The following is a 27,809-nucleotide window of genomic DNA, read 5'->3' as shown; positions in this document are numbered from 1 at the left end:
TCAGAAAAATATGCAGGCAAACCCTCATAGTAAATAGTTTCTGTTTTTAGCTCTTCTCTTAGTCTCGTTTATGTATTCATAATATACAGTATAAAGTGGGTGTCTCTGAAGTTAACCACATGTATAAAAATGACAACGAAAGGGAGAAAAGGGCAGGGGGACATTTATTTTTGACAGTCTTGTACTGGTGGTATCAGGACATGGCCACCAGACCAGCATCTGTCCGCTCTAGATGTCACAGGCCTTCTCTCTGTTGATGAACAGGGTCTCCTGGCAGAAAGGGTTAACCAGCACCACCCCGCTGTCGCTGTAGTCTCCATTAGGAGGTAGGCACGTCTCCTGCTCCAGAAACACACGCACACAGACACGCACACACACATGCACGCACGCACATACAAAACACACAACACACAAAGGCTAGTGAGATTCAGGACAGAGTGTTTTGTTACTTAGGAGACACAAACAATTCTCTGGGCTTGGGGTCTGAATCGTATGTAGTAGAAAGGTGAGGACAAAAGATGGCTGACTGATTAAGCTAGCAGAAAGAACACAGAGAGACAAAAATAGAGGGAAAGAGGGAGGGGAGTTGAACAGGCTACACAACAGAGAAAATAAGTAAAGAAGGGAAGGGGAGACTCAGCAGAACACAGCAACACAGCAGAGGGAGGGAGGAGTGGGAGAGGGAGAGAGAGACAGAGACAGAGGAGAGTTGGGAGGGAGAGGGAGAGAGAGAAATGGTGGCAGTGACTCAGCTAAAAAGACAGAACAGGGGGTGGGGGAGAATAAGCAGAAAAAGTGATTCAGAAGAACGAGCCTTACAGAAAGAGAGGGGACGGGGAGAGGTACATTCTAGATGGCAATACCCCAAACCCTAACATTAACACGTCACTGTATATAGTACTTGAACTATTGTATCGAAGATACACTAGGATGCACTGGAAAAAGGCTATTTGGCAACAATAGATATTGACCGTAACAGCCATATAGATAAGTCAATTCACGATTCATCTCTATTGTAACAGCATCAGCAAAGCTAGAGGCACTTTAGGGGAATTATAAGGTAAGACAAAGATTGAGGAAGGGAGGGAGGGACGAGGCAGCGCTACAGTGTGAGGAATAAAATAGGGATGCAAGACAACACCTGTGTGTCACCACGAACACCCTAAACACGTTCCAACCTCGGCATTCCCCTCCTGCACCACGGGAGGAGGCATTGATGGAGAGAGAGCAATGGCGTGAGCAGAAAGAGAGGACAAATCAGAAATAGAGGTGTGGTCAGTATGCAGATGAGAAATGATGTGGAGAGCCGATGAGACATGCTGATTTCATAGCAACAAAAATATGTCCGTAGAGTGAATTGAAATGCGATAGACTACACCAAGGATAAGCAACTTTGATGAGGGCCACAAAAAAAATATGTAATCATCAAGTGGGGCCGCAGTGGCTTGCGGGTCTGCTACCCACATCTATACCCACTCATACAGTGTTTTGTGGGCCCTAAGCACCACCCACCCAGTTGCCCATCCCTGAACTATACAACGGATAATCTAACGGTTTAAAATTACCCCAAAATGATTAGTTTAAATTTTGGCTGTAATCTTACAGCAGAGGGCACTATAGTCCACATATATAGTCCACTGTAACCAACATGTTGACCTCGCATCTACTAAAGTACTGGCAACAACACTGCTCACTTATTTACATGTTTTGTATCATTAGTGAATTCTGAAGAACATCTAGTTGAGGAGCCTAACTTGGAGGATTGGAGGAGCCCACATTTGTAATGCCTGTACAAACATAGATTTAGAAAATCCCTTATTTCTAAACTCTAGTCTATGCCATCACACAGATTATGTCAATTTGACCAAATGTCCATTATACCATGCTGAGTCCAGGCTTCACAACAACCATACACATCGGCCCTTTCACTCTATATAATACATCCCCTGTAGAGCAATTTGGTGCCAGATTGGGGGGCTGTAACTTACATACAGGCCCTTCCACTGAAGTGAAACATTTCTCATTTCCTACAAGAATACCTCTTTGGGCTTTATAATAAGATTGTCAGTGACATCAGGAATAGGTGTACCTCAGCGTTGTCTAGGGACGTGATCTCACGAGGCAGCTCCACCGCGTGCCTGTTGAAGTAGTCCATGGTGATGGCATTGTTCCAGTAGCTCAGGTTGTTCTCCTGGCTTGAAGACTTCTTCTTCCTCCTCATACAGCACACAGTCAGCAGGACAGCTGGAGGGGGAGGGAGAGAGGGGGATGATATAACCTCTAATACATCAATCTAAGGTCTTTCATTATGTATCACAGTGTTTCAGTGGATACGGTGGTCGGTATGAAAGTGATCTCAGCCGCCGAAAAGTGTTGGTTAGCCTCCTACTGACACAAACACAATTTCTCTAACCTCTTGTCACCAGAGCCTTCATCAGGTTGCTATTTGATACTCACAGCATGAGGTCACAGGCACACTGATAGCCAACACGATCCACATGATGTCCATCTTGCTCAGGCAGATGGTGGCGCGGGACAGCGGCGAGTCCATAGCGGGGCCAGAGCCGTTGCCTGGACCCCAGGGGTCCCTGGTGGTGGCGGGAACCAGGCGGTTCAGAAAGTTCCCACTGGCCGTGGAGGGCGGCTCCGTAGGGGACGAGCTGTTCCACTGGGAGGAGGGGTTCTTGCTAGGGCTGCCCTCCACACTGCCGTTATGAAAAGTGCCATTGCCAAGTGGGCTTTGTGGGCCAAGGGGGGCATCGTCTGTTGTTGTACCCTGAGGGGGGAGAGGGGGGCCCCCGCCGCTGCCAGTCTCCTGGGCTGTGGTGTCATTGGTTATGGTACCATTGGTGGAGACAGGGCTGGACTTTGGGGCCAGACTGGCATGGGTCAGGGAGGGGGGAGATGGAGAGGTGGGGGCCGGGGAGGGGGGCTTGTCTGGTGGGCTCTCTTTTGGAGAGGCAGGCCCCTCTGTTTTGAGCTCCCTGGTGGGCCTTTCGTTGACCATGGGGTGCACCCCCCGTAGGGTGATGGCGTGGGGTCGGGACAGCTCGGGCGTGGCTTCAACATGCTCCCTGAGGGTCTGATCTAGAGCAGCATCCACTGAGGAAGAGGAGGAGGAGGAGAGGGAGGAAGGCTGCAGCTCAGTGGTGAAGTCCTGCTGACTGGGGTCTGTGGCCTCCTCGTCATTCCCCACCAGGGGGGCATGCGTGTGTGTGGGGGACGGGAGACCACCAAGCTCCGGGTCAAGAGTATGCCCTCTCTCTGTGAGTGGGCTGGGCACAGGAGGAGCCAGGGCAGACCCAGAGTCTGGAGCCACCTCACTATGCGGGCCACCAGAGTTGGTAGGGCTAGGAGGGCTGTTGCCCTGGTTAACACTGACAGTATCTGGGCTACGGGCTTTATTTACACTGAACGAGTTGGGCATGAGGCCCTGGTCTGCACTGAGAGAGTTGGAGCTGTGGCCTTGGTTGAGCGCACTAGAGCTGAGGGAGTGTGCCTGCTTGACTGGGCTGGGGCTGGCAGAGCTAAGGCCAGGGTCTTGGTTAACTCCCACAGAGCTCACAGTGTTAGGACTGACAGTAGCTGCAGCTTGAATGAGGCTGTCTCTACTGGGTGGTGTGACAATGTGTCCCAGGCTGGTGTTGTGGTTTAGATGCCAGCCCCAAGAGCTGTGGGATGCGGTGGGCTGGATGATGCCCGTGGGCATTGCCCCTCCCTGTGGGGACCAAGAGTCCCCGCTGCTGGAGCCCTCCTGCTGCCAGTCTGGGGGGGCCAGGGCCGAGAGCGGGTTAGGGGGGCTGCTGTGGGGTGCTGCCATGGAGACAGGGTCCTGGGGGGTCCGGCTGGGGTACAGCTCCTGGGTAGAAGACACCAGGCCCACTGGCACAGCCAGGATCACTAGGACACCTACAGAGATGGAGGGAGAGAGGGATAAAGACAGAAAGAGAGAGAGATCGTGTGAGAGAGAGGGAGGGAGAATTATTAGAAAGAATGTGTGTGTGCGTGCAAGTATGCATGTCTGAGTGTGTGTGTGTGTGTGTGTGTGTGTCTGAGTGTGTGTGTGCAGGTCTGTCTACCATTTCTCCTGAGGTTCCCTGCTTAGCATATTGAGGCACAAACACTAAGGCCCAGGAGCTGCAATAGGCTGTTTATGAGTCAGGGAGGAACCTTACAACCTTGTCTTGCATCCATTAAAACTCATCACGCCTTAATCAACTGCCTGCACTGTGTTTGTCACTCGCCTGGTTTAACTAGATTGCTTTATTAACCTCATAATGCTGTGTGTGTGTGTGTTTGTGTCAGTGTGTGTATGTTCGTGTGTGTCTGTATGCATGTTTGTGTCGAGTCTATGTGCATGCCTGTGTGTGTGTGTGTGTGTGTGTGTGTGTGTGTGTGTGTGTGTGTGTGTGTGTGTGTGTGTGCGCGTGTGTGTGTGTGTGTGTGTGTGTGTGTGTGTGTGTGTGTGTGTGTGTGTGTGTAGCAGACAGGTTGAGGACTAATGGCACCTCTTGTCTGTCGAGAAACTTGCTCTAATTGTGCCAGCATGACTGAGCCTGCCACACACACATCAAATGCAAGAAGACATACTGACGAGGCGTCTCTATTTCCATGGACAACACAACAAAAGCATGCAGCAGTTATTGTGTTGATTCTGAGGTGACGCTAAGCCACATCTGAGAGGTCTGCAGCAAGAGAAAGATAGAGAGATGGATGACAGACAAAGAATCAAAAAGCCTCTTGACGTTTTCATATGTTCAAAAACCTGACAGCTTCACTCTAACCAGCCAGGCCCCATAGGAAGGCAATGTAGCAACTAGATATTAGAAGCTACCTGGGGGAGAACCATGTCACACTGTTACATTATCTGAGAGAGAGAGAGAGAGAGAGAGAGAGAGAGAGAGAGAGAGAGAGAGAGAGAGAGAGAGAGAGAGAGAGAGAGAGAGAGAGAGAGAGAGAGAGAGAGAGAGAGAGAGAGAGAGAGAGAGAGAGAGAGAGAGAGAGAGAGAGAGAGAGAGAGAGAGAGAGAGACAGAGAGAGAGAGAGAGACAGAGAGAGAGAGAGAGAGAGAGACTCAGCGGAGACCAGCGGGAGCTAATTCATTTCCCTCTGCTCCTTTCCCACCTTGTCTTATTGACACAGTTAAACATGAATATTGTGAACACATCAATACACCGGCCGGGGGTGGGGGGTTAGTTCTACGCTCACCACTGGTGAATACTGCGTTAGTTAGCACAAAGGCAGGCAGGCAGGCGGTAGCACCAAAGCGCTAGCTAGCAAAGCCGTTGTTTTACATGAGAAGAATAATAAGATATTTCTTCATAGCTTGTTTTTCAAAGGCTACCCAGTGGTTAGCGGGAAGGAAGAAAGGACTGATATGAAAGAGACAAAAAAGAATGAAAAAAAAAGGATCTATCTAGAACCTGAAAGGGTTCTTCGGCTGTCCCCACAGTATAACCCTTTGAAGAACCCTATTTGGTTCCAGATGGAACCCTTTTGGTTCCAGGTAGAACCATTTTGGGTTCCATATAGAACTCTTTCCACAGAGGGTTCAACATGGAACCCAAAAGGGTTTAACCTGGAGCCAAAAAGGGTTCTCCTGTGGGAACAGCCAAATAACCTTTTTTGTATACTTTTACCCCTTTTTCTCCCCAATTTCGTGGTATCCAATTCGTAGTTACAATCTTGTCCCATAGCTGCAACTCCCCTACAGACTCGGGAGAGGCGAATGTCGAGAGCCATGCATCCTCCGAAACACGACCCTGCCAAGCCGCACTGCTTCTTGACACACTGCTCGCTTAACCCGGCAGCCCAAAGTCAGCTTGCAGGTGCCCGGTCCGCCACAAGGAGTCGCTAGAGCACGATGGGACAAGGAAATACCGACCGGCCAAACCCTCCCCTAACCCAGAACGACGCTGGACCAATTGTGTGCCGCCTTATGGGTCTCCCGGTCACGGCCGGCTGTGACACAGCCTTGGATCTAATCCAGGTCTGTAGTGATGCCTCAAGCACGGCGATGCAGGGCCTTAGTCCGCTGCGCCACTCGGGAGTCCCGAAGAACCCTCTTTATTTTTCTTAGAGTATAGATGAAAAACTCTGTGTATGGAGGAGTGTTGGGGAGAAAGTGAAAGAGAGAGAAGAAAAAGAGAGGATGTTAAAAGGAGCTGAAAAGACAGACAGAACAGTGTTAGACCTACAGTCATTAAGACTCACTATTTGCAGTTCTTCCAAATAGTATCTTCATTCCTCGTGAATCTGTTCTACAAGTCAGTTACGACTATTGACTACGAAAAGGCTATTTATTCTGTCCTTATTCTTAGTATTGGTCAGATTCTTAGCCTTATTCTTAGTCTCACTGAGCTGCTACACCTTTAGATGTGCCTCACCTTAGGTCGGACAACCCACACACAGGAAAGCAGCTGGGGTGCCTGGCTTATCTACGCTTTGGAAACACACCACCAACCCACACAATCAGTCATACACACACACACACACACACACACACACACACACACACACACACACACACACACACACACACACACACACACACACACACACACACACACACACACACACACACACACACACACACTCACACTCACACTGATTCTCAATGCTACCCATATGACCCAGGTGTTGAAGCTATCGTATCACCATGGTGCTGCCTCGGTATCTATGGAAACCAAGTTTCCGTTTTCCAAACGTGGGGAGTGAAGAGATGGGCGACAGAGCCAGGGAGAGGTGGGAAAACTACTACATATACTGTAATACTGTATGTACATATGGAGAAAATAAAATATAGAAATAAATCAAAGAAGATAAGTATGATCAAGGAGAAAGAATAGCATTAAGAGAAAGAATAGTATTGTGAGAAAGAATAGCATTATGAGAAAGAATAGTATTGTGAGAAAGAATAGCATTATGAGAAAGAACAGTATTATGAGAAAGAATAGTATTATGAGAAAGAATAGCATTATGAGAAAGAATAGCATTATGAGAAATAATAGTATTATGAGAAAGAATAGTATTATGAGGGTACCAGCACACGTCCACAATCTCAAACACTGTACTGATAGAATAGTACCCCCTCTTAACTCCATCATATACCAATACTCAGCATCACACATCCCTATACACTCGTTTCCTTCAGTCCATTATGTATTCCAATACCATGCAAAGGCCTGGAAGCATAGGCCGTTTAAACGTTATCTTAATGTGCGTCCGAAATGGCACCCTATTCCCTATATAGTGGACTTCTTTTGATCAGGGCCCACAGGGCTCTGGTCAAAAAAGAATGCACCACATAGGGAATAGGCTGCCATTTGGGACACAACCGCTATCAAAGCTTCTCCGGCTCGCTAGGTACTGTATGAGAGGGTCCTCTTTCCTCTGCCTTCTATTTACCAAGCCTGTCACGTCCCTAATGCAGAGAGGAGCCTATTCCAGACAGTCCAGACCCATAACCGGGAGATAACAAAGACGGGTTAGTTTGATTTATGACTGGTGCTCTCAAGAGAGATGGTCGCAAGGCAGGGAGACCATATACTCTCTCAGAAATAGCCCAACTCACCCTAGGATTTGTAACCTCATATTTAGACCCATTGTTGATCTCTGATGGTGGTATGTTGACCCCCGGTCTCCCCAGCCCATTGTTACTGTATTCAATCCTACAACACGCACAAACATTATAATTATACTGTGTATGTTTTTCTGTGACATATAGCTATAGTTCCATCCGCACAGAGTAGAGTTGATAACTATAATGTTGATGGTGGGAGGCTGTTAGTAGACAGCTTATGCTACTGTGTTACTGCTATAGACTAAAGCATTGTACTACAGGCCAATAGAGTGTGATTGTGATAGCGACACTGTTTGCCATGCTGTGGTTTGGCCTCAATCACACCCTCAATCAGGATCTAACCCCCCTGTCACAACACAACCTGGCAACCCGGCCCGGTCAGTCAGAAAAGTCTGAATAATACATGAGCTCCTGCTCCACTGGCAACAAAGTGGTGCGCACGCACGCACGCACACACACACACACACACACACACACACACACACACACACACACACACACACACACACACACACACACACACACACACACACACACACACACACACACACACACACACACAGCCCTGGTGTGCTCCTCCTCATCTGCAATAAACATACTTATTAGTATTCATCTGGGAACTTGCTGATCATCATGTTTTATTGAGCAGCATATCTAAAATATTAAAGGAGGCAAAACACCTTTTAAGTTTGGTAACATCAAAACATGTTGCATGATGTTCCTTGTCAGCCCGAGGAATAGTCAATATTTAGTGAAGTGTCTAGATTACTTGTGTGGAAGGCTACAGTATGTGTGGTTGAGTTAATCAATCAATTGAAATACATCTAATCTTGAGAAGCATGTGCACACACATGCATTCACACACACACAAAAACACAGATGGGAAAGGGGGATACCTAGTCAGTTGTACAACAGAATGCCTTCAACTGAAATGTGTCTTCCGCATTTAACCCAACCCCTCTGAATCAGAGGTATAAAATGGTATTGATTCTCCATAATCTCAAACTCCCATTCTCCCTTTCTCTTCCATTTCATTGTGAATTTCCCTTCTCAGACAATAAAGATCTATTGAATTGAAATGAAATGTGTGTCTCTTCCGTACAGTAAGGTAAATGTGAGTATGCCTACTTATGACTGCACACAGGGCCGAAGGTTACGGAATACTAAGGACAACTACGATGGACCTCCAGTTATATCTGGGAGAGCCCTTCACCACTCATAACCCATGTCCTGCTTCTAAAGCTTCCCTGTGAAGACTGTGACTAAGTGTCCTAGGCCGCATCCCAAAATGGCAATATATTCCCTATATAGTGCTCTACTTTTGACCAGGTCCCAGTGCACTATGTAAGGATTACTGTGTCAATTGGGACTCAGCCGTGGTCAACTAAACTGCTGGCCTCCAATGCCCTCTAAGAGAGTGGACGCAGCATGTGTAAAGTATGGTGCTGTTTATGTCATGGAAGGCGGCACGGTGAGGCATGAACCTGATACAAACAGCAGTACATTACAAAACAGAACAGAATAAAACAGCTCCCCAAGCATGTGGGATGGCATCCCACACCGAGCACTCCGTTCTGCCACCTCTGGTCTCTTGGTCCTCCTAACCCCACGGGAGGGCAGCTCCCACTCAGCCCAGTCCAAGCTCTTCTCTGTCCTGGCACCCCAATGGTTGAACCAGCTTCCCCCTGAAGATGGGACAGCAGAGTCCCTGCCCTTCCGAAAAACACCTGAAACCCTACCTCTTCAAAGAGTATCTTAAATAATCCCCCTCCTCACCTTGCCCCCCCCCAAAAAATCCTGAACCAACACTTGCACTTGACCCCCCCCCCCCCAGGCTCTGACTTTTCTGATAGCTACATTATTGAGGAAAAGTGTACTTACTATGACTGAGATATGTGGTTGTCTTAAGATGAATGCACTAACTGTAAGTCACTCAGGATGAGTCTGCTAAATGACTAAAATGTAAATACTGTTTCTGTCGAGTGGGTTTGTGTGTGTGTGTGTGTGTGTGTGTGTGTGTGTGTGTGTGTGTGTGTGTGTGTGTGTGCGTGCGTGCGTGCGTGCGTGCGTGCGTGCGTGCGTGCGTGCGTGCGTGCGTGCGTGCGTGCGTGCGTGCGTGCGTGCGTGCGTTTACCGGTATGGGCTTGTGTGTGTTTCTATTTACTGATATGTGTGTGTGTACCACTAATGTGTGTGTTTGTATGCGGCAGTGGGTTGAGCTGGGTGTGGCAGATTGAGCCATGTAATTTGTCACAGAGCTCCTCTGGCTGGCTGATGAAGTGAATGAGTAAGCAGGACAAACACAGACAGAGAACCTGGGTCTCTCCACCGTGGTACAGTGAGAGGAAATGAACTGGGAGTAAATGAACCAGTGAGATGATCGAGAGGCCAAGAAGAGTGAACAGGATTTTATTAACATCTATTATTGAGCGGGCTGAGGTAAGATGGGAACATGAGAAAGAGAGGGAGGATGAGGAGGAGGAGACGCAAAGGAGGTAGCTGAGGAGAAGATGTGAGGGAGAATGGTGGTGGATGTCTGTGGTGGTTGATGGATGAGGCTGAAGCAACAGTGGTCAGGGAAAGAGAGCCAACTGGTGTGGGACAAAGACATGTTCAGGCAATATATCATGTGTGTTTTTGTGTGTGTGTGTGCGTGTGCGTGTGCGTGTGCGTGTGCGTGTGTGTGTGTAAAATAGCCCCTTTGTTCCAAAACTCCAGAGGAAATTGTCTATTGTCTTCTCTTTCCTCATCCCTCTGTTTGGTTGAGATCCTCAAGCTAGTCTGGACTTGTCCACAAAGAGATTGCATTGGCACAGATGGTTTGGGAATGTTTACTAGATAGATTTCATTAAGTTATTGAGGATTTGGTTTACAGTTGAAGTCGGAAGTTTACATACACTTCGGTTGGAGTCATTAAAACTCGTTTTTCAACCACTCCACAAATTTCTTGTTAACGAACTATAGTTTTGGCAAGTCGGTTAGGACATCTACTTTGTGCATGACACAAGTACTTTTTCCAACAATTGTTTACAGACAGATTATTTCACGTATAATTCACTGTATCACAATTCCAGTGGGTCAGAAGTTTACATACACTAAGTTGACTGCGACTTTAAACAGCTTGGAACATTCCAGAAAATGTCATGGCTTTAGAAGCTTCTTATTGGAGGTGGAGGTGTACCTGTGGATTGGAGGTGTACCTGTGGATGTCAATCCCAGAACAACAGCAAAGAACCTTGTGAAGATGCTGGAGGAAACAGGTACAAAAGTATCTATATCCACAGTAAAACGAGTCCTATATCGACATAACCTGAACGGCCGCTCAGCAAGGAAGAAGCCACTGCTCCAAAACCACCATAAAAAGCCAGACTACGGTTTGCAACTGCACATGGGGACAAAGATCGTACTTTTTGGTGAAATGTCCTCTGGTCTGATGAAACAAAAAGAGGGAGGCTTGCAAGCCGAAGAACACCATCCCAACCGTGAAGCACGGGGGTGGCAGCATCATGTTGTGGGGTTGCTTTGCTGCAGGAGGGACTGGTGCACTTCACAAAATAGATGGCTTCATGAGGCAGGAAAATGATGTGGATATATTGAAGCAACATCTCAACACATCAGTCAGGAAGTTAAAGCTTGGCCGCAAATGGGTCTTCCAAATGGACAATGACCCCAAGCATACTTCCAAAGTTGTGGCAAAAGAGCTTAAGGACAACAAAGTCAAGGTATTGGAGTGGCCATCACAAAGCCCTGACCTCAAACCTATAGAAAATTTGTGGGCAGAACTGAAAAAGTGTGTGCGAGCAAGGAGGCCTACAAACCTGACTCAGTTACACCAGCTCTGTCAGGAGGAATGGGCCAAAATTCACCCAACTTATTGTGGGAAGCTTGTGGAAGGCTAAACGAAACGTTTGACCCAAGTTAAACAATTTAAAGGCAATGCTACCAAATACTTATTGGGTATATGTTAACTTCTGACCCACTGGGAATGTGATGAAAGAAATAAAAGCTTAAATAAATCATTCTCTCTACTATTATTCTGACATTTCACATTCTTAAAATAAAGTGGTGACCCTCACTGACCTAAGACAGGGAATTTTTACTAGGATTAAATGTCAGGAATTGTGAAAAACTGAGTTTAAATGTATTTGGCTAAGGTGTATGTAAACTTCCGACTTCAACTGTACATGTAAAACGTAAGGTGGCTGAGGAGACGAATGACTGTTTCAGAGGAAATACAGTGGAGGACATATCGTCCTTGATCTTGACTCCATCTAACACAAGACAAAAGACACAGAGGTACTTGACTCGCTTTAAGGTTGCTTGTACATTTGAGTGAAAGACCTTGTCTCAGCACCATAAGCCCTCCATCTCCAGGTCTAGGAAGTGGGCAGCTAACGCCGCTATCACAAGCTACAGCCTGCTAGAAAAACGAGGACAAGGTAAATATGACTGTTAAAATTACATTCTGATTTATGTCAGTGATATTAACCAAAAACCTATTTCCATTAACACAGTCCAGAGATTTATCATGGGGATGGGCAATTTATGCAGTAAACTTGCATAAGAAGCTAGTGATATTCATGTATAAGTCCTCCATTGATGAGATGGAGGGAAATGGAACATTAATAAATCATAGGGCTGGCTGCTGCGTCTTGTGCACTTGATCCAATAGCCTTGTCCCCATCTCTCTGTCCCCGTTCCATCATTCAGTATTAGAGTCAAGGGCCTAGAAAGCCAAGATGGCTGCTCGGGGCATAGGATGTTATTGAGTTTGAGGCCTCGTGAAATTAATGCATCCTAATGGAGAAAATTATCAAATCCTCAACATTCAGCCACATCCTCATTGGTCAATCTTTACTCAAGCTACCAAGGCTACACTCTTTAAAAAAAAAGGTGCTATCTAGAACCTAAATTGTGTTTTCGGCTGTCCCCCATAGCAGAACCCTTTTTGGTTCCAGGTAAAAACCCTTTCCACAGAAGGTTCGATGTGGAACCCAAAAGAGTTCTACTTAGAGCCAAAAAGGGTTCTCCTATGGGGACAGCCCAAATAACATTTTTTTTTACAGAGTGTACCAACTGGTGTAGGGGGATAATAGTGTGAGATGTAGCCTACACTACTGCATCCTATATCCACCAGACCAGGCTAATCAATCATAGAAGAGAATCCACTTAGTGTGTGTAGTGGAGAACAGATCAGTGGATATCCCTCGCCTGGCTATGTGATCAATCCTGAGAGAGAGACACTCTCTCTCTCTCTCTCTCTCTCTCTCTCTCTCTCTAACTCTCTCTCTCGCTCTCTGAAGGAGAAATCTCTAGTCTGCCTATGTGGCAGGAGTCTCAGCCCAGTTGTGCTGCATCATCAGTAGTCGGTCGGTCAGTCACAGCGTTTCATTTCGCAAATCCCAGGAAATCTGACATTCCCCAAAATAGGTCCTATAATACGCAGCATCCTCCATCGACAACATTCAATCCCCGGTGGCTGTTCTGCAGGCGCTATTTCTAAACTGTACAGTAAGCCTACGTCCAAATAGGCACAGATCACAGGCACAGCACAGTTTACCCTCCCCAAATCCTCACCTTCACCATTAGTAGGTCAAATCACTAAACTGACCTAAGATCAGTGTCTAAGGGGCAACTTCTCCAAGCTTAACACGCACATCATTCACTGTGATGCCACAGGTGCAGATAATCATATTATCACATCATTAGCTGCTGGTGTATAGGCTAAACATGCATGGGTTGATATTGTATTGTAAACACCGTGGGCACTGATGCATAGCAGTTAGCGATTAAGGATGCCCTCACCGCCCAGTCCCCTATGGACTGTGTTAAGGCTTGTTTATACTAATTGCTAATATGGTGCGCCGCGGATGCTAAGTCCATGGGATCCTCTGTGAGTCCACACGGGAGGTAGGAGGGTTGTCTCTACAGCATCGATCAGAATACCAATAAGCTTCCATCTCAAATCTCACAAAACTCAAACTACACATGCACACACACGCACACACACAAACATAGCCAGCAGCATACCACCCTGCATCCCACTGCTTGCTTGCTTCTGAAGCTAAGCAGGGTTGGTCCTGGTCAGTCATCCCAATGCCAAGGGCATCCCAATGCCCAGGGCAGTGATTGGGGACATTGCCCTGTGTACCGTGCCGTCTTTTGGATGGGACGCTAAATTGGTGTCCTGACTCTCTGCGGTCCCTAAAGATCCCATGGCACTTATGGTAAGAGTAGGAGTGTTAACCCCGGGGTCCTGGCAAGATACCCATATCTGTCCCTCAAACCATCACGGTCACCTAATCATCCCCAGCTTACAATTGGTCATTCCTCTCCCTTGTAACTATTCCCCAGGTTGCTGCTGTAAATGAGAATGTGTTATCAGTCAACTTACCAGGTAAAATAAGGGTTAAATAAAAACACACAAAAACTCCGCTCATATTTGTAAATAAAGCTTGACGGAGCCGAATGAAAGTAGATGTTGGGCTTCTTTTGACAATGTGATTGGTTGAGAAGAGCCTGTGCATTTAACCTCATCTTTAACATGCTATCTGAACAGACCAGATCAACAGATCAAACTGATGAGATTCTTCACAGCAGGGGCACAAAAAGCCCCTTTGTCACGATCGTCTTCTTGAGAAAGAGAGGACCAAGGCGCAGCGCGTGAAAAATACATCTTCTTTAATGAAGGAAAAAACAACCACTTACAAAATGAACAAAACAAACGAATCGTGAAGCTAAACAGAACTAAGTGCACACATGCAACATAGAACATAGACATAGACAACACCCCACAAAAGCCTACTGCCTATGGCTACCTTAAATATGGCTCCCAATCAGAGACAATGAATGACAGCTGTCTCTGATTGAGAACCAATCTAGGCAGCCATAGACATAACTAGACAACATTACTCTACTCTGCCCCATACAACACCCCTAGACACTACAAAACACATACATTCCCCATGTCACACCCTGACCTAACTAAAAAACATAAAGAAAACAAAGAATACTAAGGCCAGGGCGTGACAGTACCCCCCCCCCAAAGGTGCGGACTCCGACCGCACAACCTGAAATAGAAAGGGGAGGGTACGGGGTGGGCCCCATCATGGTGGCGGCTCGGGTGCGGGACGTGGCCCCCACTCCACCATTGTCAATACCCGCTTTGGTAGCCTCCTCCAAATGGCCACCCTCCAAATTAACCCCACCGGACTAAGGGGCAGCACCGGACTAAGGGGCAGCACCGGAATGAGGGGCAGCTCCGGACTGAGGGGCAGCTCCGGACTGAGGGGCAGCTCCGGACTGAGGGGCAGCTCCGGACTGAGGGGCGGATCCTGGCTGGCTGGCGGATCCTGGCTGGCTGGCTCTGGCGGATCCTGGCTGGCTGGCTCTGGCGGATCCTGGCTGGCTGGCTCTGGCGAATCCTGGCTGGCTGGCTCTGGCGGATCCTGGCTGGCTGGCTCTGGCGGATCCTGGCTGGCTGGCTCTGGCGGATCCTGGCTGGATGACGGCTCAATGCTGGATGACGGCTCTGGCTGGTCATGGCTGGATGACGGCTCTGGCTGGTCATGGCTGGATGACGGCTCTGGCTGGTCATGGCTGGATGACGGCTCTGGCTGGTCATGGCTGGATGACGGCTCTGGCTGGTCATGGCTCGCTGACGGCTCTGGCTGGTCATGGCTCACTGACGGCTCTGGCTGGTCATGGCTGGCGGAAGGCTCTGGCTGATCCTGTCTGGCGGAAGGCTCTGGCTGATCCTGTCTGGCGGAAGGCTCTGGCTGATCCTGTCTGGCGGAAGGCTCTGGCTGATCCTGTCTGGCGGAAGGCTCTGGCTGATCCTGTCTGGCGGAAGGCTCTGGCTGATCCTGTCTGGCGGAAGGCTTTGGCTGCTCCTGTCTGGCGGAAGGCTCTAGCGGCTCCTGTCTGGCGGAAGGCTCTAGCGGCTCCTGTCTGGCGGACGGCTCTGAAGGCTCATGGCAGACGGGCGGCTCTGAAGGCTCATGGCAGACGGGCGGCTTTGAAGGCTCAGTACAGACGTGCAGTTCATGCGGCGCTTGGCAGACGGACAGTTCAGACGGCGTTGGGCAGACGGGCAGTTCAGGCGCCGTTGGGCAGACGGGCAGTTCAGGCGCCGTTGGGCAGACGGGCAGTTCAGGCGCCGTTGGGCAGACGGGCCGTTCAGGCGCCGCTGGGCAGACGGCAGATTCTGGCCGGCTGAGACGCACTGTAGGCCTGGTGCGTGCTACCGGAACTGGAGGTACCGGGCTAAAGACACGCACCTTCAGGCTAGTGCGGGGAACAACAACAGGGCACACTGGACTCTCAAAGCGTACTATAGGCCTGGTGCGTGGTACCGGCACTGGTGGTACCGGGCTGAGGGCACGCACATCAGGGCGAGTACGGGGAGAAGGAACAGTGCGTACAGGGCTCTGGAGACGCACAGGAGGCTTGATGCGTGGTGCCGGAACTGGAGGCACTGGGCTGGATACACGCACCACAGGGAGAGTGCGTGGAGGAGGAACAGGGCTCTGGAGACGCACTGGAAGCCTGGTGCGTGGTGTAGGCACTGGTGGTACTGGGCTGGAGCGGGGAGGTGGCGCCGGAAATACCGGACCGTGCAGGCGTACTGGCTCCCTTGAGCACTGAGCCTGCCCGACCAGTGCGGGGAGGTGGAATAACCCGCACCGGGCTATGTAGGCGAACCGGGGACACCATGCGTAAGGCTGGTGCCATGTAAGCCGGCCCGAGGAGACGCACTGGTGGCCAGATGCGTTGGGCCGGCTTCATGACATCCGGCTCAACGCTCAATCTAGCCCGGCCGATACGTGGAGCTGGAATGTACCGCACCGGGCTATGCACACGTACAGGAGACACCCTGCGCTCTACTGCGTAACACGGTGTCTGCCCGTACTCTCGCTCTCCACGGTAAGTACAGGGAGTAGGGCAGGTCTCCTACCTGACTTCGCCACTCTCCCTTCTAGCCCCCCCCCAAGAAATTTTTGGGGTTTACTTACAGGCTTCCTTGCTAGTCGCGTACCCTCATAACTCCGGTTCCTCTCTCCGGTTGCCTCTGCTCTCCTAATCGCCTCCAGCTGTTCCCATGGGAGGCGATCTCTTCCAGCCAGGATCTCCTCCCATGTGTAGCAACCCTTTCCGTCCAAAACATCCTCCCATGTCCACGAGTCCTGGTTTTTTCTCCCCTGTTGCTGGTTCCTCACACGCTGCTTGATCCATGGATGGTGGGGTGTTCTGTCACGATCGTCTTCTTGAGAAAGAGAGGACCAAGGCGCAGCGCGTGAAAAATACATCTTCTTTAATGAAGGAAAAAACAACCACTTACAAAATGAACAAAACAAACGAATCGTGAAGCTAAACAGAACTAAGTGCACACATGCAACATAGACATAGACAACACCCCACAAAAGCCTACTGCCTATGGCTACCTTAAATATGGCTCCCAATCAGAGACAATGAATGACAGCTGTCTCTGATTGAGAACCAATCTAGGCAGCCATAGACATAACTAGACAACATTACTCTACTCTGCCCCATACACATACAACACCCCTAGACACTACAAAACACATACATTCCCCATGTCACACCCTGACCTAACTAAAAAACATAAAGAAAACAAAGAATACTAAGGCCAGGGCGTGACACCCTTATCCCCAGTCAGACCTGTGGTGGGATTTGATTATCAAACCTGTCCATGCTATTCCAATTATGACCTAGCTGCAGTGGTCAATAGGTGTTACTGATGTCACCTACAGTACAGCATGTGATCTGACAGTTGATTGGTGAGGAGGTTGTATTGGTATTCATAAGTCACTCTGGATAAGAAAAACATTTCCACTCATCAAAACAAGGGACTGGTTTTCCATTCGTTTTCCAGTTTAATCCCCAGTATGGGTCCGGGGGATATACAATGGGATGAGGGCCAAATAATAAGCATTAAAAAAAAAATGTAAACAGCATCTCTCCTTAAAGTTCAATACATTTATTCAAACATACTTATTTCTAGCAGCTATGTGCAATCAACCTTAATGAACTCTGTTTTCCAGTTAGGAACTATTCTTGAACAACAATTGTTTTCAGTCGGGAATTAAACAAACTGTCAGTCAGAGGTGTAAAGAGAGTACATCTTTAAAAGTGGCGTAAACAGACAAATTCCACTGGTCTGCTGGTTGGGTGTGCCCGGCCCGCCTGCCAATCTATGGGGGAGAGTGGTTATCCCAGGGGGCTGAGGGATAGATGGGGCACATCCTGTGGACCGCTGGGACTGGGGGGGGGGGACTGGGGAGGGGGTGGGGGTGGGAAATGGGTTAGGGCGGCACAGACGTGAGCTCTGAGAGAGTCTATGGTACCGTTCCAAATAGTACCCTAATAGTACCCTATTCCCTACTTAGTGCACTACTTTTTTAAACAAGCCTTAACACAGTCCATAGGGGACTGGGCGGTGAGGGCATCCTTAATCGCCAACTGCTATGCATCAGTGCCCACAAAACTAGTACACTATATAGGGAATAGGGTGCCAGTTGGGACTCATCCTATCACACAGTGGGATAATGTCTTCATGTTTGAATGTTCTGTAAAGCTTGTCAGATTAGGTCACCCCCCCCCCCCCCCCCACACACACACTTTTTACAACACGGACATGTTTATCCCAGATCCCATATCCACGCTGTCAGAGAACTGAGGAATGAGAGACAAGGAGGATAGGATAGGAGGAAAGGCCCTCTGATGTTTACTGGGGTATTGATTTAGTAGGACAGTAGTTGCCCGGTTGACTGGGGGCTGTAACAGCAACTGGGCCACAGGGCCAGGTCCGGTCCGGTCGGTTCAAACAGGAAGGAAAGACATAAACTAGGAAGTTATTCGGGCTCTGGGGAGAACATTGAGTCACGAAGGCTGAGAAAAACAACGCAATAAAGTAGACCGGCAGCACTGTACCGCTCACACATAATGTATAAGTTATTCAAGATATTGCGGCGGTGTTATGACATTATTACAAGCACAATCTAGTGCCACAATAGAACCCAACCAAAAGGCGAGGAGCGCGGCCATGCAACTCAGATTAGGGAGATTTCTCATAGCTTGCAAATCACTCTAAACACTCTCACAGATAAGCATTTTACGAGCTGACGTCACAATGTAATTTGCACTTGAGTCAAGGAGATGGAAGGAATTGCCGTACTTGGAAGGAATTGGATTGAGGACAGAGGGCAAAACAAACGTTTTCTGAAAATAAACAGTCATTCTTCTGTAGCTTCAGGTGGGCCTGTACAGACAACCATGTTGAGCCAGACAGACATGGAAGGGAAGAGAGAGAACAGAGAAGAAAAAACACCACAGGAAAGGAGGATTGGGACCAAAGGAAATGGGAGTATAGTGTGATAATATCATATCATCCCACTCTCCGTTCTCTCTGAAACCCCTCTCCAAAACCAACACTATAGGCCAACTCATAAAATGAACAAAAATGAACTCCCAAGAATTCTCAATGAGCATTGTTCAATTCAGTTGAAATTCACCCAAACTCTGGTTTATATTACGATCATTTTATTTGTCTATTTATTTATTTGTCCAACCTAAATTTGACTTATACCTTATCCGAAAGACACACATACACAGGTTGGAGAGGGGGCTCGCACACTGGGCACCCATGGAGCAATTGTTGTGGTGGGTTAAGTGCCTTGCTCAAGGACACAATGGCAGGCAATGGCATCTAGAATTTGATACCAGCAGACCCCACCAGATCCGGGATTCGAACTGGCAACCTCCAGTTGCTACAGTAGCTCGCCTCTCTAACCGCTAGGCTACATGCCGCCGCTGGCAGGTACAGGCCAGAATGAGAAATGAGAATAGTCTGTTCTACAGAAAGGCAGCAAGAGTCTCTGGTGGGCTTCTCTGTCTAGACACAAGAACAAGGTACCTAGGCTACCCCCCAAATAGCACTCTATTCCCTATATAGTGTAGTACTTTTGAACAGGGTAGTGCAATATATAGGCAATAGGGTGACATTTAGGATGCAGAGAGTTGCGTGTGAAGAGTCTGGGGAGAGGCAGGCCACAGCTGTGACTCACACAGCACATCTAAGTGAAAAATATCACCTGGACGGTCAATGTTGGGTTCCACAGAAAACTGATGAGACCTCTCAAAAAGAGGCGACAGATCATTTGGTACGAAGAACCACACGGTACCAAAAACAAACTGCAATATGAAAATAATCATCTCATTCTATAATTTCACATATCCTACATTTCTGAGCCAGAGATTCTAAGAAATAGTTTCCTTTCCAAAGGTTCCATTATTTCCGTGGCTGTACCCTCTTCTCAACCCCGCGCCACTGGAGATCCTAGTACAGCATTGGAACACTTTGATTGGACCATCCGTTCTTGAGTATACAACAGCATATCCTATAGGAGGCCTCCTGAGGAGTCAACGACCTTCGTGTATCTGCTGTGTGATATGATTGAGTTAGATTAGTCAGGCCCAGCCTTTAACCTCGCTGCTCTGTTCTGGGCCATGGGGCACAGGGTGAATCATATCATAGTAGAGATGAGCAACCTGCTCCACTAACAGCCTGTGGTAATGTCAGTGGTTCAGCCTGACCCCATGTTCCACATTCGGCTCTGGCCACCTGCCAGACAATCACACCACTTCCCCCCCTGAACCTGCTAATATTCTTAGAACAGCATATACTGTATGACATGATTATGTAACACAGAGGTAGATAAGGATGAGTAACACACTGCAAGTACAATACCTGTTCTCTGTCTACCTGGAACCGGCTGAGACTGTGTTTTGAAGGTCCTTTTCTTGTAGCTGTTATCAGCACTGTTATTGTGCCCTCACTTTTGCTGTTTTCTGTCTTACTGGACTCTATTCTACTGTGCCCTTACCTGTGGCTAATGTGCAGTTTTACAAGTTTGGCTAATGTACAGTAAGCCCGTAGCTTAGCTGTGCTGTTCGTATTGAACTGTAGTTATGTCACGTGTGCTATGAGTGTCAGTAATGCGCCATATGTGATTCGACTGTATCCTATCTCAGCCATGAGGACCCAGCCATGTCTACTCACTCAGCAGCTGGCGGCGCAGGACCTGCAGGCTTCTCTTCATGGTATCATGTGGTCCGGCTCCTCCTCCACAGTGCTCATGGTTCTCTGTGGAACACAACCAGACCAGAGAGACAGACTGAGATACTGCACCGCGGTCAGGAAGCACGGTCAGATACTGATGTGATTAGGTGAGGACATAGGGGGGAGAGAGAGCGGGGGAGAGAGAGAGAAATAAAGAAGAGAGAGCGAGAGAGAGAAAGAGAGAGAGAGGGAAAGAGAGAGGAAGAGAGAGAGAGAAAGAGAGAGCGAGAGAGAGAGAGCGATTGATCACAGCCAGGTGAGGGGCTATCCATTGAGAGAGAGAGAGAAATAGAGAGAGAGAAAGAGAGAGAGAAAGAGATTGATCACATAGCCAGGCGAGGGGATATCCATTGAGAGAGACAGAGAGAGAGAGACAGGACGGACAGAGAGACAGAAATAGAGAGAAAAATACAGCCAGTGACAGACCAGGACAGACAAGACAGTGTTTACAATTCCCAGTCAGGTCACAAACAGGAAAGAACTCAACAAGTATCGAAAAAACACTCCCTCTGACAACAATAATAAATATTCACCATGACAGGCATAAATACTTAGCCATGGAAAAGTAACATAAATCAAGGTTGGATTAGACCATTAATGTACAGGGTGGTCACTGTGTATTTGGCTCCTGAATACTGGCTATGTATGAAATTCAGTACGCTGCACTCACTGCCTAGGCTGGTCAGTAAAACCAATCATGGGTCATTAAACATTGATCAGTAGGGCGTGTAGTGTACTGAGCTATATATCACTAGAGTGTATGCTAACTTCCACGGGTAGTCTTTAGAAGTGACAGAACCTTGATAAATGAAAGGAAGGCCCACACGCGCGAGCTGTGCACACACACAAATTATTTTCACCTCTGGAAAAGCTTGCGTGCATGTGTGTGTGTGTGTGTGTGTGTGTGTGTGTGTGTGTGTGTGTGTGTGTGTGTGAGAGAGAGAGATTGTATTTCCATGTGTTGCCCTGTCTTTGGGGAATAAACACACCTGCACTTCCCCTAAGGTGAATCTCCAATGCATAAATAATCTGGTGGCAGTGGCGAGTGTGAAATTGGATTTGTGCCCCCTAGGACGACGGGGTCTGGATGTGGGCAACCTGTGGATACGTCCCAAATGGCACCCTGTTTCCTATATTGTGCACCACTTTTGACCAGAACCCTATGGGCCCTGGTCAAAAGTAGTGCACTGTAAAGGGGAAAAGGTTCCATTCGAGACGTACCCTGTGTTTCTCTGAAAGCGCAACGCAATGAGAGGGGAAAGGATAAGCAAACAAGCACAGCAGCACTGATCATTTCATCATGTATTGTTCCTTATGAAAATAATCACCTTCATAAATGACTGGATTGAAATACGCACGCTGCAGGCTGCAACTCAATCCGCCTATTACCAGTCATATTGATATTTGGCCAGTCGAATGCCAAAACAAGAGACTGGCCCACTGTGAAAATAACAATTTTGGGCAATTTCACTGGGGTGTCTCTCTCCTCTTTTTCTCTCTCCCTCCTTTCCCTCTCTTTTTCTCTCTCTCTCTTCCCACCTCCCTCATCTCCCCCTCCCTCTCCACTCCTTCTCTTCTCTCTCTCTCTCTCTCTCTCCCCCCCCTGCTCTCTACCTCCCCACCTCTTTCTAGGTGCATTAGCATCATGCTCCAGGGCTAATGAGCGGAGTGGCGGTGAGTGTTTAAGGAGTGCAGCTGAGCCTCTCCAGTGTCCACAGTGATTCCACATCATCGCCCGTACTGGCTACCAGACTACCTTTCATTCACACAGGGCAGAGGAGGTGGAAGAGGAGGAGGAGGGGGGGGGGGGGGGAGAAGGAGGAGGGGTGAGCAGTGAATCATATCCACCTGTTATGATGGCACATTAGCTACAGGTGCGTGCCACGACTTGTCCATACACAGAGAGAGCGGGAGCGAGAGAGCGAGAGCGGGATATGTGGAGAGGCTGTGGATTTAACTACGATAGAGGAAAGGAGAGTATGGGAAAAGCCCCTCAGACCCCGGCAAAGTTCAGCTGGACACAGAGAGTTAGAGAGAGAGATGATGTATTACGTCCTTAAAGTCCAGGAGCTGGATAGGACAAATAGTCCAGAAACAGAGGATTTCGTCCGGGTAGCTGTTTGAAATATGACTCAAGATACCTACCCAAAGATGTAAACACGGTGAGTAAATCACCAATCAACACAGATACCGTTGGTCTGTGTGTTTTCTGTAATGTCAGGGACAGCTAGCAGCTCCATGGTATTCCAACATTTTACAGGAGAATAACAAACGAACCACTGCATGGCAACTGACAACACACACACGCAGAGCGTGGCCATTGCCATGACAACCCTAATAGTACATTGTATTCAAATCTCCTTGCCGAGGACAAATGGGACTCCATCAGAGAAAAAATGTAATAATCCCATCATTTCTAAGAGAGAAAGACTAAATAAAGCACTCACCATTGGGACTGGGAGAATATGACTTTCAGAAACAATCCCTCTCCTCATAGCAACGCAGCGGTCTTTGTGTTTGGGCTCATGTTGACAGCCCTTTGGGTCCCCAAAATGCCTTTGCTGCTGCTGCGACTTGGAGAGTGCAGCTCTGAATAGTGAAACTGGAGGGGCGCACAGAGTTTAAGCCCCAGCCAAGGTCACTCGAGACGGGGTAATGAAATAAATCTGTCACTCTGTCTCCACCAGGGTGCAAGCGCGCAAGGATAACAATGCCTTTACATTTTGGACTTCCCTCTATTTTACTGTAGGGGTCTAGCGTCTAAGGATCTGGCTCGATGCCTGCATGAAGCTGCACCTTCCATAACGAAGGAGGAAAGAGGGCGAGGAAGGAGGGAGTAAGGGAGTCACTGAACGAGTGGACAGGGCTGTGCTCTCATAACAACCCACAGATAACCCAAAGACCTAATCACACTCTTTTATGGGAGCTGATATTTTCCTCCCTCCAATGCAATGTTCTCACGGCTAGGTTCATCTGCTGGTTCCAGCTGCATTTGAAGGAACACACTGTCTCAAATGGCACCCTAAGGGCACTACTTTTGACCAGGGCCCTATGGGTTCGGTCAAAAGTAGTGCACTGTGTCGGGAATAGGGTGCCATTTGGGACGCAAGCACTGTCTATCTGTGAGGGCGGTCGGGAAATGGAGACATGCTCCTGAATTCCTTACACAGATTCATGGAGTCAAATCTCAGTCATAAAGTAAGACAAATCTGAGAAAATGTGGAGGTGTTACATTGACTTCTTTCTTTCTTTCAGATAGCTGAAAAAAGTTATAGAGGTAACAACTTTCCCATTTCTCCACCATTTTAATATCCAAACTCACTGTGGAGTTATAAATAGGTCCATTTACAGTAAGGCCACCATGGCAGCCCCAGAGGACAAACAATGTGTCAGTCCCAAATTGCATCCTATTCTCTATATAGTACACTCTCTACAGTGCACTACCCATAGGACTCTAGTCAAAAGTAGTGCACTATAAAGGGAATAGTGTGCCATTTTGGAAACAGACCAGTTAACATTAGAGGAGTGGATTTACAGTGGACCTCATTGGCATAATCTCAAGGGATTCGGTGATTGCAACAACACCGTGATGTCTATCTCGATCTCCTCCTCCCAGCAGACCAGACAAAAGTGAGGCGCCTTCATGGCGTTCACCCTTTGATTATGTTTCTTTCGCTCCTTTGATGGGAATCAGTAAACAGTTCCTGATACCTCCTCACACGTCAAGCCTTGTCTCTCCATGTGTTTCCTGTGCTGTTGTTGTTGGGGCTTTGGGGCCTCAGAGGGCCTCAGTTTGGGCTGTGGTGACTTAGTAGTGCTGAGTAGTGATGTCTCTGGGGCCCCTCCTCCCTTGCCTTCCTCCCCTCAGTCTTACTTGTCCTATTAGTGACCTCACAGTAGACCAAAGGCTGCTGGGCTTTCATAACAGGAATTCAAGTAAGACCCTGCTGAGGCTGATCCCCACTGGGCAATAGACCAGGGGCCTGATTACAATGAACAATTCCATTATGAAACAAATAACACTTATTCTTCAAGCATGAGCCACAACAACAGCTGGGGCCAGTGAGCAGTGACTCAACCACAGAGCAGCCGATTGGTTGTTGGTGCCCCTGGAGTACTGCTGCGATCACTTAATTGGCTGGCCAGTCAGACAAAACAAATGTAATGTTTACTACAGTATCGATTTGCTCCAATAACGGTGCCCGATGATATAGCACCAGGTATTTACCACAAGCTCTAAAGAAAGAAAGTATTGGTTCTTCAGTATCCCATTGCTCCTCTCCACCACGCCAAATGTGTATCTGCAGGATGCTATGGTGCTGAGTCACTGTCAGTGCTGTGAGTGGACGCTGCCGACCATGGCCCAGATGGCAGGATGAGTTGCGGTTGCTGTGTCATGCAGGCTGGTGGCGGTTGGTGTCGGCTGCGCGGATCATCAATCAGCGCCACCAAGTTCCCCCCACCCCTGCCGCCCAGCTAGTACATGGCAGGCCATTAAAAGGAGTGTCAGCATGACGTTCACCCCACCACGGGGGGGAGGTGGGAACATATCATTACTTCCTGTCACCCTCACTGACTAACTGGTCTGGCTACATGAGTCTCTTACCTCTTACATAATCATTGGGGATTCTCACATACTGTGCTGCACTGTCTGTCTGTCTGTGTGCTTGTCTGCACATCTCCAAAACAAGTCCACACCCTTTAGAGTAAATGGATAGAAAGGAGTAGAAACAGCTGTTTTATAACGTTGCTATAGTCCCCTCATAAGCGGCTCGTATGTAGCAACTCTGTCCTAATCGTACAAGAAGCGTATCGTAATAGCCACAGTAATTAGTGCGCAAAATGCCTCTGCACGAACATTAATCACCAAGAGACACCACTGCCATAAAACACAACTGTTACAACCCTGGTCCACATTCACGGAGCTGTGGCTGTCAATTCCCATTCCTCTCCCTGGGTTAGAGGCTAAGTTAACATCAGTAATGCAGGGCAGAGCAGTGTAGCACCAGAGATGACACACCTGCCAAAAGCAATGCGTGTGACATGGAGCATGGCAGAATAGTGAGTGGGCACCTGTTTAGTGTGTGTGTCAGTGTGTGTGCGGTCTGCTCCTCAGGCATACTCTGCCAGCTGAGCTCTCATAACCACACACACACGCACGCACGCACGCACACGCACACGCGCACGCGCACACACACACACACACACACACACACACACACACACACACACACACACACACACACACACACACACACACACACACACACACACACACACACACACACCTCAACCTGAATGGGTCTCTTACTCAACTCCTGCTGAGCACCTGCACAGTGGCAAACTCCTGGAAGCTGTCGACCATTGTACCGGTGCCTAATCACCAAATGACTTTCGACCTGTTGCCCTCATGCCCCTGCTGGCCAAATGCATGGAGAGGGTTTTCAGGAAGCACCTTACCCTGTCCACCCTGTCAACTGGACCCGCTACAGTTTGCCTATAAGGCACAGAGGGGGACTGTATGATAGTACCCTGACCTTGGTGAACATGGAGTCTAGTCACTTTCAACATGCTAAATCATATGCACACATTATATTTATTGATTTGAGTTCAGCTTTCAATACAATGCAAACATACACACTGCTGAAACGACTACTGGACCTGAACGTCAACGGTGGCCTCGCAGGTTGGATCGAGGACTTTTTAACAGACCGCCCACAGAGGGTTCTCCTGAACGGGGCCCTCTCTGATGAACTGACCCTGTACACAGTGGCGCCCCAGGGGTGTGTCCTTTCACCGCTGTTGTTCTCTATCTACACTAACGAGACGAAGACCCAAAGGAAACAATGTGAGCCTTTTCAAGAACGCAGATGACATGGCTGTGGTGGGACTATTTTTTAAAGATGCTACGTCAGACGGGGACAGCTGTTTTAAACAGGCCAACAACCTTCAAGAATGGTGCTGGTTAATTGCCTTCCACATTAATGTGGACAAGACAAAGGAGCTGATCATCAATGGCAACGACCTGCCAATGTCCCAACAAATCTCTCTGAACAAGCAACCAGTGGAGGTGGTTGAGTGTTTTAAATATCTAGGGACACAAATTGATTACAAGCTGGGCTTTACAGAGAATGCAGAATGTATTTTTCTAAAGCATGCCAGCGACTGTTTTAATGAGGAAATTGAAGGGTTGAAGGGATGTTCTGGAGAAGTTGTACAGCAGTCTGGTGGAGAGCATCCTCACGTTCGATATGACAGTCTGGTGGAGAGCATCCTCACGTTCGATATGACAGTCTGGTATGGCAATCTGAGCGTGAGGAGCAAAAGCAAACTGACCAGAATAGTAAACACAGCCAGCAAAGTAATCGGTCGACCACAGGCACAGTTGAGCAGTCTGTTCCACCAGGCAACCAAAAGGGAAGGCACTGGTTGTCGTTGACGACCCCTCCCACCCACACCCTCACGTTCGAGAGCTTCCCTCTGGCCGGCGCTTCAGAATGCCCATGGCCAAGAAGAACGTGTTCAAACATTCATTCGTTCCTTGTGCTGTTGGACGACTAAATACAACATAAATTGCATCGGTATACGCACTTATCTATTTCTCTATTTTAACAGTGCAGGGCAGCGGTCAGTTGTGAGTAAATGTATCAATGTCCTCTATGTTTTTAGGTTATGCAGTATGATGTGCTGACTGGTTTAAATGTGTGTTATGTGAGAATATATGTGTATTTGATCCTTTTTAATGTAAGGTGATGCCAAAGAAAACTTGTAATCCTGGATGGACAATAAAGTTTTATTCTATTGTATGGTACAGCTCCCATAGACTTCAAATAGTATTATGGTTAGCCACAAAGATGATTTAATAAGATGACCAAGCAGGGTAATAGGGCATTAAATTGGGAAGGATGGGGCTTCCCCAGAGTGTAGACGGACAGTGTCACTATACAGTGAACAGGGTGCCATCGTGAGTGACACGGGCTGCAGTTTGTCTGGAACACACACTTTAGTACAGGGGCCACAAGGTGACACACACATATGGGGCCATGGGAGGGTCACTCCGAGGTACCGTTACATAAGGTGTCAACC

The 27,809-nt window shown here is 48.2% G+C and overlaps 1 protein-coding gene across 1 annotated transcript; it reads right to left on the bottom strand.

Annotated features, from left to right (window-relative positions):
• Positions 1-228: 228 nt before the first annotated feature.
• Positions 229-26,088, bottom strand: LOC120050672 (transmembrane protein 108-like). Its single transcript, XM_038997249.1, has 5 exons — positions 26,040-26,088; positions 20,664-20,747; positions 2,458-3,909; positions 2,090-2,244; positions 229-342 (listed from the first exon to the last, which is right to left on the bottom strand). Exons 1-5 carry the CDS (start codon positions 26,086-26,088, stop codon positions 229-231), a joined length of 1,854 nt encoding a protein of 617 aa, XP_038853177.1.
• Between the last annotated feature and the right edge of the window lie 1,721 nt (positions 26,089-27,809).

The sequence above is a fragment of the Salvelinus namaycush genome, chromosome 7, assembly GCF_016432855.1.
Source record: "Salvelinus namaycush isolate Seneca chromosome 7, SaNama_1.0, whole genome shotgun sequence".
In the NCBI taxonomy this organism is placed as follows: domain Eukaryota; kingdom Metazoa; phylum Chordata; class Actinopteri; order Salmoniformes; family Salmonidae; genus Salvelinus; species Salvelinus namaycush.
Note: the sequence above shows the minus strand (reverse complement) of the source record. Positions and strands in the feature narration are given on the sequence as shown.